The 17,285-nt window shown below is 34.1% G+C and overlaps 1 protein-coding gene across 9 annotated transcripts in view; it reads left to right on the top strand.

The window, feature by feature from the left end:
• Positions 1-17,285, top strand: part of COP1 (COP1 E3 ubiquitin ligase) — a 231,608-nt gene that overhangs the window by 87,702 nt on the left and 126,621 nt on the right. For all 9 annotated transcript variants that reach the window (XM_027975896.2, XM_027975897.2, XM_015099327.3 and 6 more), the window contains 2 exons: positions 1,480-1,537; positions 15,420-15,534. In XM_027975896.2, coding sequence (XP_027831697.1) covers positions 1,480-1,537; positions 15,420-15,534 — 173 coding nt within the window. The remainder of the gene's footprint in view (positions 1-1,479; positions 1,538-15,419; positions 15,535-17,285) is intronic.

The following is a 17,285-nucleotide window of genomic DNA, read 5'->3' as shown; positions in this document are numbered from 1 at the left end:
AAATTTTTGAAAACATAAGTTTGAATGTTATTGACAAATTTTATTAGTAGAATAAAATTTATTGACTACCCATCATTTTTTGGCATTGTCCTGAGGAATATTAACACAATAAATCTTACACCTTTCTGAAATATCTTGCTCACTTAATAGATGGAGAAGGTAGAGGCCAAATAATATCAACAGCTGCCCAGAGTCATTTAGCTGCTAACAGGTGAAATTCATACTCACTCTGAACTCTTTAAGAGTGCCTCTTAATTATAACCTTTGTGATTATTGGACAAAAGTGAATAATAACTTTATATATTTATGTAAAGAGATACACTGAAATTAGTGCTCTCAATTGCTTTAATTTCATTAAGGTAGACAAATATAGACATTTCCATAGTAGAAAGAGGGAAGAATTTTTTAAAATGTAGGTAGCTGTTGATCTATCATTGTTGATGTATATGTTAATGCCATTTTCAGATGTTAGTAGTCCTCATAGGCTAATTTATTTAAAGATGGGAGGGGGAGAAGAATGAAGTGAAAAGATAGATATGGTAAGGTAGTAGTCTTAGGAAGAAAAGGTAGTCTGTACGTAAAAAGGGTTTACTAAGGTAAGTAGGAGAATGCACAGAGAATATAATCAAATAGAAACAACCACTAGAGAAAGCAAATTATTGGAAAAGACTCTGATGCTGGGAGGGATTAGGGGCAGGAGGAAAAGGGATGACAGAGGATGAAATGGCTGGATGGCATCACTGACTCAGTGGACGTGAATCTGAGTGAACTCCGGGAGCTGGTGATGGACAGGGAGGCCTGGCGTGGTGCAATTCATGGGGTCGCAGAGTCGGACACAACTGAGCAACTGAACTGAACTGAGAGCAGAGGAAATTAGAACATAGATTTTGGGTTATAAAAGAAAGATTATTAGTATTCTACCACTTTTATTCCATTCCTTTGATAGTTTTCTTTCACATGAGATGATTACATTGCTTTTAGAGCTTGAAGTGACTGCAGATGGAGCTACTTGCTCCACTCGTCTCATCTTGCAGATGAGGAAACTGAGTGATTGTGAGGGTGTGTCCAAGGGCACATAGCTCTAGTGTCATGACAGGATCTGCTCATCACAGCTTTTGATCACGTACTTGTGCTTTTTACAGTATTCTGAGTACTCTCTTCCTTAGAGTTCAAACAACTTAAATGAAAATGAAATAACTATCTGGAAATGAAGTTGTAGCAAATACTTCGATTGTGTATGCCTGTCTTGTGATTATTCCCTATTGACATTTTTTCAAGATGGATGTATTTACGGTGGTGGGATGAAGGGGTAGATTGTTTATTTCCTAATTTTTTAATTTATGGAATACTTATTTATTTGACTTATAAATTATTGACAATAAATATTGGATTTATATATGATATAGTTTAGATTTACTTTTTCTGTTGCTAAAAAGAATGTAAAAACTGAAATCACATTTTTTTTTCTTCATTTTGCAGTAGTATTATTGATTCCACAGAATACAGCCAACCTCCAGGTTTCAGTGGCAGTTCTCAGGTAAATGATGTATCTAACAATCTGTTCTAGTGGTGCCATAAATCTTATCACCTGAGTTGTAAAATCACAGATGAGTCCTATCCTAGAGACAGCTGTTTGGTGTGCTCTAGCATTGATTAGGGCTTGAATAGCTCTGGTAAATAATCAGCTGTATATCTGCTCATTACTGATTGAGTTAAAAAATTTTTTTTAGCATGCTAGCAACATTAGGCCTTGAGAGGAAGGAAATAGTGGAAGAGCAAATTATGAGTAATCAGGACATTGTTTCCCTCGGAGATAAGACAGTTATAGTTTATTGATGGATTGCCTATTACTCTGTTGAAACATGAAGCTTTTTTCTGGAAGGTAAACTACAGGCTTTATTAAAATCAACTCTGGCTTCTCCTTTTCTTTAATTAATTGTATGATTATTTTGATTTTTACTCTCTTCACCTCTGACTTGGGGATGTTGGTATTTGTCAAGTCTAATTTTGAGGCCAGACTGTTTTTTTTAACTTTTCACATTGAAATAACTTCTGACTTAGAGAAAAGTTACAAGAATGTTAAAAATAATTCCTTTATATTCTATATGCAGGTAATCCAGGTGTTCACATTTGATCATATTTGCTTTATCATTCTCATTCTGTCTCTCTTTTACATATATGCACATAGAATTTTTTCTTTGGATTGTTTAAGTAAGGTACAGACAGAATGTTCCTTTATTTATGTACTTCAATTTGTGTTTCTTTAAAAACAAAAATATTATCCTGTATAAATCACAGGATAATTTTAAAATTCAAGAAGTTAACATTGATGTGCTTTATATAATTCTTATATCTTATTCAGATTTTTTAAATTGTTCTTACAATTATCCTTTAATTCCTTTGTTCCATAAAAGAAAAAATTAAGGCATTTAAGTAAGGCTTGTCTTTTTGTGTATTCATTTTTTGTGATAGTGCAGTTATTTTTATCAAAGTGGAAAAAATCTTTCATATCATATAGCTTTTGTGTTTCTCTTTTCCCACTGCTTAAGGTGACTGCCTCTATGACTGTTATGATTAGATTGCGTAACTCCTCTGCATATCCTGTGTTATCTTCAATCCTGTGTTATCTGTGTTGTCTTCAATTGTGTGCTTGGATTTGGCAAGTTTATAGATTTGTTTCTATCTCTTCCTGAACAGCCACGAATGTGCTAGATCTAGGTGTTTCTGTAAGACATAATGAGGTATATCAGCAGAAAATTTTTTTAAGTTTTATTTTATATTTTGACTGTGGAGGGTCTTTGTTGCTTACACAGGCTTTCTCTAGCTGTGGTGAGAAGGGGCTACTCTTCATTGCAATGTGTGGGCTTCCCATTCTCTCTCTCATTTTAATATTTATTTATTTGGCTGTGTCGGATCTTTGTGTCATGTGGAGTCTTCTGTCGTGGTGCAGGGATTTTCTAGCTGCAGTACACAGACTTAGTGCCAGCTGGCCTGTGGGCTCTTAGTTCCCCAACCAGGGAGTGAGCTCATGTCTCTTGTCGTGCACAAATTTCTCTAGTTGCAGCGTGTGGACTGAGTTGCCCTGTGGCCTGTGGGCTCTTAGTTCCCCAACCAAGTATGGAACCCATGTCCTCTGCATTGCAAGGAGAATTCTTAACCACTGGACCACCGGGGAAGTCCCTCAGGAGAAATTTTTAAGAATTGAATGGAAACATCTTTAAGAACTTGAAGAGGGAAAGCAGAATCTGGAAACAGGCTTGGCATTCATAGCTGGGCCTTGATGTTCTCCTCTCAAACATAATCCTCACAGAACATCCGCATCGGACACAGTCACTCTGGGACTAGGAAGAAATGAAACAAAAATCAAGATCAGTTCATAAACTTACCTGAGCACATTTAAAAAATTGCTATGCAAAATACGAAAAATACCAAACACACCTGTATCCTGACTAATACAAGCAGTTGCTGCATCTCTGCTAATTGTGGCTTTTATCTCACTGTAGTTTTCTGTTTGCCCAGTTACGATTTATCAAGATACCCAGTCACAGGATTATCCCCCTTCTTGACAGTATCCAATCCAGAGCAAAGCCTTACTTCCTTGAACCCTGCCTGAAATCACTTAACATGAGCCTGTATCCTATAAGTAGTATGTAACATCTTCCTACCTTAACCCATAGTATGCTGTATTCTTCATTGCAATGAGCAGTAATAAGACTTGTTCAGCTACAGGTGTATTCCTATTGGTCTTTGGTTGCAGGGCTTTGACAGATTCTACATAGAGGAACAAGGAAAGCCTTTTTCCTATTGCTATTTATAGGACGTTGATTTGGAATTTCTAGCAAATTCTGTGAGTTAGAAATTATAGAAACTGAATCTAGGTGGGGAAAAAAAAAAGACAGTCAGAATAGTGTTTTTTTCTGTGTGTGGTTTTTTTTTTTCATTTTTTAATTTTTACTCTTTGCATGTAATAAAGGAGACTTAGTTTGAGATGGTACAATAAGCCTGTGGTCTCTCCAACCTCCACCCACTAGAAATCCCATTGACATATAGCTGTCCTCATACAGAAAACTTAAAAAGAATTTATAGACGATAAAAAGAATACTTAAGAAGTCTGCCTAACGTGAGTCACCATGTGCAGAGTAAAAGAGCGCTTTTGGTGAAGTCATCTGGGTCTTCCAGGAGACTCCAACCTTAGCATCTGCTGGAGGAGGGGGAAGTTGTTGAGGAGGAATACCTGCTAGGGCTTCTGGGACAGGAACTAATATGACATATTGTGTTGAAGTCCTTACCCTTCGTTTCTAGGAATACTCTTTATAAAACACAGACTTAAAACAAATTGACATAAAAAGAATTGAAAACAAAGGAGTAGATGAGGATAAGCCTGGCAAATGTAAGAATGGTAAGGAAGATGACAAAAACAATGGTAAAGTAAAGTACAGATCAAAATAGAATTCAAGGAAAAAATCATTAGAAGACAGATACATGTTTTCACAGAATAAAAGGTATAATCCCACAAGCTAGTAGTAATTTGTGTGACATAATATAAAGGATAGATATTTATATAAAGCAAAACTTTATTAGAAATTTTAAAAAATTGATTGAAACTTAAACATGGTAGGAGACTTTTCAAGTATACTCATCCCTCAGTATCTATGAGGGATTGGTTCCAGGAGCTGTGGCAGATGCCAAGGTCCAAAGATGCTCAGGTTTCTTAAATGAATTGTGGTGTGTTTGCATACAACCTCTGCAGCCCATCCTCCTGTATACTTTGTCATCTCTATGATGACTTACAATAACTAGTATTACATAAATGCTATATAAAAAAATTTAAATACAGTGTGAATACTAACTATGTAAGTAGTTGCCAGTGCAGCTGCAAATTCATTTTGTGTTTTGAAATTTTCCAGAATTTCTTTTGGTGGGGGTGGATATTTTCTGTCTGTGTGATTAAATTTGTATTTATAGAACCTGTGGATATGGAAGGCCTACTGTATAGCTCAAGAAATAATTAAAGTAGTAATATTAGTATTTAGGTAACATTTATTTTCCACCTACTGTGCATTGCATGTACATTGCTCAGTGTGATTTATAAGCATTAACTACTTTAATTCTTAGAACTTGAGATACATACTATAATTATTATTTTCTATTTTACTAAGGAGGAAACTAGGGCAAAGAAGTTAAGATATTCTAACGAAGGCATTATGGCTTCAGGACCTTTGCTTTTAAATATTAACTTATAATGCCAACAGTTGTTTGTTTGTTTTTTTCAATACTTTCTATTTACCAGACACTAAGATAGGCTTGGGTTATTGAACAAAAACAAGGCAGACAAAAATTCCTGCTGTAACCCAGCTTTCAGTCTGCTGCTGCTAAGTCGCTTCAGTCGTGTCCAACTCTGTGCAACCCCACAGATGGCTGCCCACCAGGTTCCACTGTCCCTGGGATTTTCCAGGCAAGAACACTGGAGTGGGTTGCCATTTCCTTCTCCAATGCATGAAAGTGAAAAGTGAAAGTGAAGTCGCTCAGTCGTGTCCGACTCTTCACGACCCCATGGACTGCAGCCTACCAGGCTTCTCTGTCCATGGGATTTTCCAGGCAAGAGTACTGAAGTGGGGTGTCATTGCCTTCTCCAGCTTTCAGTCTAGTTGGAGATATACTAATAGTAATAAAGATAGGTTATCTTTGACAAAGAGGAGGTAAGGGAGCAAGCTATGTGAATATCTCTGGGCAGATCTAAGCTGAGTGAAAGAAAGGAAGTACATAAGCCCCACACTAGAAGCCTGCCTGACATAGCCCAGATATCTGTTATGACTGGAGAGGAATGAGCAAGGGGGAGAAAAATAGAAATGAGGTAAGAAATGTAAGTGACAGAAGCCACTTAGTGTGTAACTTTCTCAGTCATTATAAAGACTCCGGATTTTTTTCTTTGGTTGAATGAGTCAAACTTAGCTTAATGGGTACTTGCATAACTTTATACTTTGTATCAAGGGATATACATATTGTTAGTAATCTTGGAGCATTGAGAAAACTGGATTGATTCTAAAACAAGATAAATTGTACCATCTACCTTCTCAGAATCAGAACCTCTAGTAAACAGCTACTTTGACAATCTGGAAGAGAGTAAACCAAAGACTCCTCTGAATACCTTTGTGTCAAAGAGTATACAAATGTTTGCTACAAACAACTTAAAAAAATCTGGTGTTGAAAATGTTATATATCAAAATGTATGAAATTTTGGTCAGAATTATCCTAAAAATTAAATCATTAAATGGATTCATTTTTAGATGAGAATAAAACTAAATGAACCAGGCATTGAACTCAAGAAACTGGGAAAAACTTAAGATGGTAAATGTAGAGAGATTAGAAAAGATTATATATAAGATGTTTCAATATATAATTGAAATTGACTATTATAGTATTGAGTAGATTAGGAAACTTGGTGCTGGTGCATACTAATAAAAATAGAGCTCTTAATAAATTGAACAATTTGAATAGACCAGTAACCATAATTGGATGTGATTCCAATTTAAAAAAAAAAGAAAAACCTCAAGAAAAATTTTTTAGGGTTTGTAGAGAGTGTGACCAACTGACTTTAAATGGTTATTTGTAGAATGAATGCTTCAGAAGTATATTACAAGGGCATTTACCCAATAGGTTATTTTAATGTATTCTAAGACTGCTCTAACAAATGGGGCACAATAAAAGTTTTAAATATAACTGAAAGGTAATTAAGACTTTACCCTATGGTGAAGGTGGTTATGCAGATCAGTGGTAAAAAGGAAGATTAAGTAAATTATGTTGTGATACCCTGGAAACCATTTGCTGGAACTTGGCTTTCTATTTTATCTCTTACTGTAAGAGTTCAGAATAGCTAAATAATGATTTAGATAATAATAGAATTGTAGAAATTAAGAAAGGGGACAATGTATAAGAAAGTACCACAAACAAAATTTTATACCCAAACTGGGAAAGGTATTATCAATATGTTAGGCTAATTGTTTAATTGCTTCAAAATAAAAAAAGTTTCTTATATCCATTCCATGTTTTTGATAAAAGCACCAACATGCAAAAAGTAGATGAAGAACATGGGGAAAAAAGATAAATCCAAATGGCCCACTCACATGTAAAATAATATTCAACTGTGTGATTTGGTAGTGATAAACATATAAATTTCTTATAAGAATGATTCAAAGTACTATCTAAAAGTTATATACCAATATTATTTATACAAGCAAAAATTCTGGAAAAATAAATATGCCCAGTCATAGTAGAATAGCTTCAGAGACTGGTACAACTGTTGAATATACTATTTTGCTACTCATAAAAATAATGTTTATAGTTGAAATGGAATTGATAAAAAAGTCAATATAATGTAGGTGAAGCCAGAAGTAATTATTTTATACCTCTGAATTTTTATAATTGCCTGTTTTTACCTTAGAGTTTTTATATAACTTTAGTACAATTAGTAAAATCAGGAAGTTAATGTTAATATAATATCATTATCTGAGACAGTGTATTTAAATTTCAGCAGTTTTGCCACTAATATTCTTTTATAACAAAAGGAAAATTTTCTTTGTCCAGAATGAATCCAGAATCACTGGTTATATTTAGTTATCATGTTTCTTTAATCTCCTCTAAATTGTTTTAGTTCCTCAGTTGTACATGAGGTTGACATTTTGAAGTGTAAGTTAATAATTTTGTAGACCATTCCTGTCTGATATTTCCCTATAACTGGATTCTGATTGCCCATTTTTATCATAAATGCTACAGCCACCAGTGTGGTATCCTTTGTTAGTTTGTCACATCTGGATATGGTGTATCTGCTCAATTTTGGTGATATTACCTCTGATCATTTGATTAAGGTGGTGCCTGCCAAATTTGCTATAAATTTACCATTTTCTCCTATTTGAGCATGTATTAATGAATCTTACTTGAAATAATAATTTTTATTGCCCAAACAATAATTTTTAATTTCTACATTAATTTTTAAATTTTTTATTGAAGTATAGTTAATTTACAGTGTTTTTGTTTCAAGCGTATAGCAAAAGATGCATATGTATGGATATATATATATATGTTTGTATTATAGGTTATTTTGAATATTTTGAGCATAGTTCCTTGTGCTATACAGTATGCCCTTGTTGTTTGCCTTTTTTATATACAGTAATGTGTGTATGTTAATCCCCAAACTTCTGATTTAACCCCTCCACATCTGTGCTGTCCTCTTTGGTAACTATAAGTTTTCTTTCTAGTCTGGGAGTCTGTTTCTGTTTTGTAAATATGTTCATTTGTGCCATTTTTAAAATTACATGTGTAAGTGATATCATATATTTTTCTTTCTCTAATTTACTTCACTTAATGTAATCTCTTGACCCATCCATGTTGCTTCAAATTGCATTATTTCATTTTTTTAAATGCCTGAGTAATAATTCCTCATTTATTAGGATTTCCATTCTAAGGGAGATCTTTCCTTCCATCTCTTTTGTTTATATGGTTGTGGAATCATGGATTTAAAGTTTTTCTGTTAATCATTCTGAAGCTCAGTCTATTCCCTGTTTGGCTGGTTGGAAATCCTTCAAGCTGATCTTCAAGTTCTTATCATTTTTTAAGTACCTTCCTACATTCTTAGTTAATAAGATATACCAGTATCATCTTGTACTTACCTTGCCCCAGTTCTGTAATCAGCCATGTATCCAAGAAGTCCTGTTTTCTTTTAATGGCAAATGATACTTCAAAACAAAGATTTGGGTTTTAAGTATGCTCATTGCTCGTAGAGTGTCATTGCTTGTAGGCCTTCTTGGTCGACAGAGCTAGGAAACATGCATATCCGTATATATAACATATTATATATTTATTAATTACATGTTAATCACCTTAAGTGTTTGGTGAAAGGACTCAGAGGAATCAAGGAGTTTATACTTGTGGAACTTGATTATAGGCAATAGATACAGTACAACCAAGCAGAAGAAGAGTACTCATTGAAAAGGATGTGATTTCAAGCAGTCTTCTTTGTCCTTGTACCACTGAGTCACAGAGGAACTGCTTTGTCTCCAGGTTCAGAATGACTACTTGCTTACATTCTCAAGTACCTTAGTAATGGGAAGTGCAAATTTGGCTTGTAGTCAGATCTCTTATTTTAAGTTAGTCCCATAGGCAGTGCATTATAGTTATGTGACTAGTTATTAACTTACAGACTTCACTGAAATAGGTGAATCATAAATTCAATTATTATTACTAAACAATATTGACAGAGTGATGCAATCTGTTCCCAAACAACTCTCAGGCCTATGGTTATGAAATACCATTTATCTTTATTTAATACATTTTGCAGTATAGGTTAAGAGTCAGTAGCTCTGTAAATAACCATGTGGGCAACCCATACCAGCTGAGATTACTCTCTACTATTCAATTGATGAGCATCATTTATATAATCATCTATGTATGTAACATATCTGTGTTTTTGTATCTGTCATAAAAGCTATGGATTCATGCTGATGACCTCACATTACAGTTCACTATTGCAGGGTTCATTGTAGCTTTAGTGAGCCTTTCCATTTCTTTAATTCCCTGTTCTGACAGAAACCTAGTTCTCATGATCAAAATATACATTTTATTTATTGTCATAGTCTTGTTAGTGTGTGTGTATATATATGTGTGTGTATATATATATATACACATACATAAAGTAGTATGGAAATTACTAAGAAAGCAAATCTACTAACTAGTGGTGAATATTTATTTAAATTCCTTTATATCTTTAATCTGAGAATATAGTTACAAAAATATAGTGTGTTCAAAAATTACTTGGATTTGATTGTTAATTTTTCATCAGTATTAGCTGCAATACTTCTTTGAAATACAATTGAGTTCATTTGCTTCTGTTTGTGTTCCATCACCAACCCTTACCTTTATTACATACAAACTTTCTCTGAAAATATGAAATATTAACCTGATTTTGAAGGTCAGAGCTATACAGAAAGTCGTACTCAATATAATACCCCTCCAGCCTTTCTACCAATTTCCATATCCTTTATCTTTTCCCACTACATTGTTTCTTACCCTTTGCTGGTAACCAGTTGTATTAGTCAAGCTTTCATGATGCATATGCATATTCTTATGTCTTCTTTTTTACACAAAGGGTCGGTTTCCTGGTGATTCTCTCCTGTGCTTTGCTCTTTTAACAGTTTATCATGAAAACAAATCTATAGAAGTGCATAGAATTCTTCCTTATTTTTATAGCTGCAAAAGATTATTTAATCAATTTGTTACTTGAAGAGGTAGTTTACATTATTTTATAATTACAAAGTAGTGCTGCAGTGATTAATTTGTACATATATATTTTCATATCATTGGATGGTGTATCTTCAGTATTCCTAGATGTGGGATTTCTGGATCAAAGATGGATGAATAGATGGGTGGATGGATAGATAGATGGACAGACAGAGAGATTGATATTGCCAAATCATCTTCTTCCCCAAAGGGCTGTAACAGTTTGCACTTTCCCCAGCAGTATATGTGTCTGCTCTCCTAGAATCTTTCTCAGAGCTTCTCTAGTGGAATGAGTTTTACTTTAAAATTTTTGCTAATCTCTCAAGAGAGAAATGTATCTCAGAATACTTTCCCCAGCAGTAGATGAATGTGTCTGCTCTCCTAGAATCTTTCTCAGAGCTTCTCTAGTAGAATGAATTTTACCCTAAAATTTTTGCTTATCTTTCAAGAGAGAAATATACCTCAGAATAGTTTCGTGTTTCTGTAATTATGAGTTAGATTGAACAAATATCATATGACTGCTGGTATATTAATATACGTATTAGTGGATTATACGTTCATATTTCTGGCCTATGTTTTTTCTATAAAGCTTTTTATCTGTTTTCAATTTTTAAGACTTGGCAGTCGGTATATTAGGAAAATTAGCACTTTATCTGTGGTAAATGTTGCCTATATTTTCTTCTATTTTTTTTTTTAAACTGTTCAGAATTTCTAAATCATTATGTTAAAGTTAGCAATCTTTTGTTGGCTCTGGGTTTTGAGTCATAGTTCTAAACGTCTACCTCTAACTAGGGTGTAGAGATTTATCCACGTTTTCTTGTCTCATTTCGTTTGTTACATTTGAACTCCTGTTCTCTTTGGAGTTTATTCTGGTATACGTTTTGAGGTGTGGACCTAATTTTATCTTTATCCAAATGTCTAGTTAGTTGTCCCAGATCACTTGTTATTTATTTTTATTTTAGGCTGCATTGGGTCTCTGTTGCTACTCGGGCTTTCCCTAGTTGTGGCAACCAGGGGCTACTCTTTGTTGCTCACGTGGGCTCAGTATTTGCAGCTTGTGGGCTCTGGAGCATGGGCTCAACGGTTGTGGTGCACAGGCTTAGTTGCTCTAGGCATGTGGAATCTTCCTGGACAAGAGATTGAACCTGTGTCCCCAGCATTGGCAGGTAGATTCTTATCCACTGTACCACAAGGGAAGTCCCCTGTGTGTTTTGACATGCAGCCTTTCTTATATCAAAAATTCTGTGTGTATATGGATTTATTTCTGGTCTTTCTCTTCTGTCTACTGACATATTTCTCTCTTCATCTTTCACTGTCACCTCTTTATGTTTTAATGTCTGATAGAAATTAATTCCCCCAGCCCCCTAGCTTCTCTTTTTCAGTGTTTTACAGAAATTCTTTCCTGTTTTGTTTCTTCACATGAACTTTAGTATCAGTTTTTCTAGCTGCATAAAAAAGCTTCTTGGTATCTTTATTCAAACTGCCTTTAACTCATAAATTACCTTTTGGAGAACTGACATATTATGATATTGAGTTGAGTCTAGGTTTTATTTATTTCTGTTTAAGTTTATTCCTAAGTATTTTTTTTTACAGTTGTAAAGATTTTTAAATTTTGAGATAATTGTAGATTCACATGCAGTTTTAAAAAATAATTCAGAGATAGCCCATGAGAATCCCCTGGTGGTACAGTGGTTAGGACAGGCTTGCATTGATGGAGGCTTGGGTTCAATTCCTGCTCAGGGAACTAAAATCCCAAAAGCTGTGTGGTCAGAACAAAACAAGCATCAACAAATAAAAACAAAGAGAGAGCCTATGTAGCATTTGCCCAGTTACCCTAATGATAACACCTTAATAATATTGAACTTTCTAGTCCATGAATATCTTTCCATTTATTTTGGTCTTTTAAAAATTTCTCTTGGCAGTGTTTGTGTTTGTAATATAGAAGCCTTCCATGCTTCTGTTAAATTAATTTCTAATTCTTTTTTGATGCTATTATTGATCCAGTTGTTTTAAAATTTTCTACTTGTTGTAAATATATAAACATACAATTGATTTTTGTATGTTAACCTTATTTCTTATTATCTTGCTAAATTTTTGAAACCATTTTCACGTATCTGTTTTTGGCTGCACTGGGTCTTCTGGGCTTTCCCACTGGGCTTTCTCTCATTGAGGCAAGTGGGGGCCCCTCTTTAGTTGCGGCGCACGGGTTCCTTATTGCAGTGGCTTCTCTCGTTGCAGAGCTTGGCGCACGGGTTCCTTATTGCAGTGGCTTCTCTTGTTGCAGAGCTTGGGCTCTAGGGTGCACAGGCTTAGTTGCTCCATGGCACGTGGAACCTTCCTGGATCAGGGATCAAATTCATGTCCCCTGCATTGACAGGTAGATTCTTAACCACTGGACCACCAGGGAAGTCCTTGCTAAACTTATTAATTCTAGTTGTTTTGTAGATTCTCATGAAATTCTATGTAAAATCATGTGGTCAGCAAAAATATTTTTGCCTTTTCTAATCTTTTTGTGTGTCTTCTCTTTTCCTTCCCTCATTTCTCCCCTCCACTCCTCCCTTCTTATCCTTTCCTTCCCATCTCTCCTCTCTTTTTCCTTTTACCGTCCCTTTCCTCATACTTCAACTTATATGTTAGCTCTACATTTTGGTAGATGCCCTTGATAAAGTTGAGAAAGTATCCTTTTATTCCTAATTTTTTGAGAAATTTTAACATGTATAGGTGTTGGATTTTGTCTTTTATGCATCTCTTGGAATTATTATATGGTTATTTTCCTTTATTTTGCCCACTTGGTGAATTGCATTGAGTGATTTTCAAATATGAAAACAACTGCATTCTTGGACTAAACTTCATTTAGTCATGATGAGTTATTCTTTTTATATGTTTTTGGAATCAATTTGCTATTATTTTGCTGTGGATGCTTGTTTTCATGAAGGTTCTTATTCCCCTTCTTTTTTCCTTCCCTTCCTCCAGTATCCTCATTGGGTATGGGTATTATAGTTATGCTGGCCTCATGAAACAAATGGGGAGGTGTTTTCTGAAAGGTTTGTGCAAGATTGATGTTATATCTTTCATGAATATTTGGTAGGATTTTCAAATAAAAGTATCTGGGCCCTCTCTTTAGAGTTATATGCTGGGTTTTGGTATACTTATTCTATCTTATTCTTAAACTCCATAAATGAGATATTATAGCTAATGTATATAAACAGTATTTGAAATCACTTGCTTGATTACTATATCCTTGCTTCTCTTTCATTTTGTGTCTCCAATTTTCTAGTTTGTTTTACTGAACTTTTCAATTATAAAATTTCAGAAATTTTTAAAGAAATGGCTTATTGATGATAATCCTTGCTTTCATTCACATGAAAAAGCATTTTGCTCAGCATTCTGTTGTGGTAGGATAGTTTTGTTGGATCTGAATTTTAGATTGAGGTTATTTTCTTTCCATTTTTTAAGTATAACCAAAGCTTAGGATGTTCTAGCTGCTATTATTGCTTTTGAGAAGTGTTTTGCTTCTTTAATTGTTCCTATTAAGTGAATTATCTTTTCTGTTTGTGTGCTTTTAAAATCTTTCTCTCTTGGACAGAAACACAGTTTTGCTTTAGTATGTGTAATTGTGCATTTCTTTTTGTTCTTCCTTGATAGGAATAGTTTCTCTGTCTGTATTCATGTATGTTTTCAGTTTTGGAAAATTATCAACATTAGCTCTTCAAATGTGTTACTCCCTTCTGGGTCTCTGGGTGCCCACATTTAAACCTTATTATTCTGTCCTTCCTGTTTCTTTTCTTTCAAGTTTTTCTGTCTTCCTGACCTTTATCCTTCATTTTGGGTAATTATTTTAGATTTGTCTTCCAGTTTTCAAGTTCTCTTTTTATTTTCCAGATCTAGTGCTTGCCCTTTTTTCATATTTGTCCTCAGATTGTCCTCTCCTTGCCCTCTTTCTGCATTGTTCTTTTTTGTTTACCTGTACTTCTCTGAGTTCAGCTTCCTGTTTGGTTGTTAATCTTTTAGTAAACAGTCTTTTTTTCTTGTGATCCAAACACTGCTTTAAAATATACTTCTTCTTTAAAAAAATTATTTATTTTTAGTTGGAGGACAATAACCATCTACTTGTATCAGGAGTTCACTTAGATAAGTGTTTTGTTCATGGTAGTAACTTTGTGTTTCTTAATACATTAGCAGTTGTATTGGTTAACTTGTGTCATCTAAAGATCTCATTATGTAGCTTATTTCTGTGTCTGTTAATGTGCTGCAAGCATAATAGATAGAAACCATTTATGGAAGAGTTTTCAAACCCTTCTAGTTAACATCCAGTACTCTTGCCTGGAAAATCCCATTGATGGAGGAGCCTGGTAGGCTGTAGTCCATGGGGTCGCTAAGAGTCAGATACGACTGAGCGACTTCACTTTGACTTTTCACTTTCATGCATTGGAGAAGGACATGGCAACCCACTCCAGTGGTCTTGCCTGGAGAATCCCAGGGACAGGGGAGCCTGGTGGGCTGCCGTTTCTGGGATCGCACAGAGTTGGACATGACTGAAGTGATTTAGCAGTAGAAGTAGCAGTGTTGGTGATATATATTTAGGATTATAGACTTTAATAGAGTTCATATGCTAGTATATTTCAGATTTGCTTTTGTTGTCTAAATATATATACATGATTTAGTTATTTTGGTTTTCTAATGTATATATCAAACTGTTGAGTATACACGTGTTGACTATCCCTTAACCTAATAATAAATACTAATTTAAATACCTATTCTATACAATTAAGCACTGTTCCTATTACTCAAAATGTATAGGGCTGCACTATAATGCTGAAAAGTAATTAGTTTCCTTTTGGTAATTGTTTCCTAACAATTGATGCATATTCAAATTCTTAAACTTCTTAGTTTGGTGTTTATAATGGACTCTATCTTCATTTAATTTGGAGAGTTGAAAGATGCTTCTCATTTTATTCTTATAGAATTGGCCTATTTTCCCTTTAAAATAAGAATTGAAAAATATGGTCTTAAGAGCTACAGGATTTTGCCATTTGTAATTATTTTAATGTGAACTTTTGAAATTATTCAAACATCTGTATATTCTCTCGAAAAAATAGTATGCTTTGTTCAGAATTACAAGTGTCTTTTTCTTGTTATCACCTTAGACAAAGAAACAGCCCTGGTATAACAGCACATTAGCATCAAGACGAAAACGACTCACTGCTCATTTTGAAGACTTAGAGCAGTGTTACTTTTCTACAAGGATGTCTCGTATCTCAGGTACATATTCAAGAATTCTTAAAATATCACAGATTCTTGTTTCATGTCTAGCTTATGCTGGATTTATGAAAAGTCCTATTCATAAAGCAAAATTGTCTATTTTCAACATAGTCTAGCACAGCATTTTGGAGGTTCTTAGACATCTTGGATTACTTTGCTTTTCTATAACTATTTTTGTTCTCTTTCTCTATTTGGGAATTTTTAATCTGTATATACTGAGCTGTATAAAGTTAAAAACAAATCAGCCATGAATATGTAGCTAGCAAAAATAATTTCATTCAGTTGCCTTCTATTTTTCAATGTTTGTTAAGTTCTAAGCAGTATTATCTGTGCTAAGAATCAAAAGATGAAAGAACTTGTTTTACTATTATAAATTTAGTGAAGGGAAGCAACAGGTAAATAATGCTGCATGGTATTATGTGTTATATAAATATGCCAAGGGCATTAAGGGAATAGAGAAGAATATTGACTAATATAACTGGAGGTGAAAAAGCCATGCCAAGCTGAAAATGGGGAAATGTAAGAGAAGATTCCTGTAGGGATTTCAGAGAAGTTGTATTTAGTCAAAGCTAGTATTAGTTAACTGAAAAAGGATAATAAAAACATGTTCAAAGCAGAGGAAATAACTTATGCGCAGGTTTGCATACTATAGGATAGAATAGTTTTATTGCTGTAGGATAGTTCTGTGCCCTTTTTGTTAGTTCTCTGATCTTTAGCCTTTCTTGGTGTCTCTGCTCACTATTGAGGAAGGGACATTTATACCAACCCTGCTCGGTGTTTGTCTTTTTTTTTTTTTTTTTTTTTATGGTTTGTAGATGATGCATATAAAATACAGTGCTTTGTATAAGATTCTCAGTTAGTTGATGTTATTTTTAATACACCTGCTCAAAATGAGCATTACCAAGGAAAGAAATGTATGATATTTTCTTAGTTGTTAAAAATTTGGCCTTGAATTTCTCTTGAATAAGCATGGTTGTATTATAATCTACACATTATAGAGAGAGAACCTTTGGACGCATTTGCCTCAGGTTTAGAGGTGGAGAAAAGCAAAATATATAGATTCACATGGCATTTTTCCTGTGAGGGCTAGAAGAAAGCCAAGCTTTGTTTATAAGTGTGTTTGAAATTAAAAGTCAACAGTCAATAGTTTTCATTCAGATGGAAAGTTTTCTTTGTATTGTCTGAGAATTAAGCCCCTTATTAAACTTCTGTAATAATCTATACACTATAGTATGAAGCTGAAACTTTGAAAGTGGTCTGAGACTTACATTCTGACTGGCAGAGGGTGCATGTTAAGCCTTTCAGATTTTATTTGTTGGTATGATGTTGAAATACAGCCACAGGTAAATGGCAGATATTAAAAAGAGAGAGGGAGATAGTAAAGAGAGATTGAAAAAGGCTAGTGATTCATAATTTTTAAGTAACTATAACATAGGCATGCTATGGGATAGTAAAGGTAATTACAAACCAATTTATTTTGGTGACATAGCTTTATAGGAAGATAGACTAGTAAGTTAAAACCAGAAGGAAGATTAATTTAGTTTTATACTTAATAGATATGGTTGTATTGTACTCAACCCATGGTTGTCTTAGTTTTTAGGCATCTCGAATTTAACTTATCAAATTTGTACACTGGCTACACATATTGCTGAATATGAAGTTTCTCCTAGTTTTCTTGGCTGTAAATAAGACCTTGAAACTTCTTTGTAACGGGTACCTAAGAGTTTGATTGTCCTTCAGTCGATTTTCAA

The sequence above is a fragment of the Ovis aries genome, chromosome 12 (genome assembly GCF_016772045.2).
Source record: "Ovis aries strain OAR_USU_Benz2616 breed Rambouillet chromosome 12, ARS-UI_Ramb_v3.0, whole genome shotgun sequence".
NCBI classification, from domain to species: Eukaryota; Metazoa; Chordata; class Mammalia; order Artiodactyla; family Bovidae; genus Ovis; species Ovis aries.
Note: the sequence above shows the minus strand (reverse complement) of the source record. Positions and strands in the feature narration are given on the sequence as shown.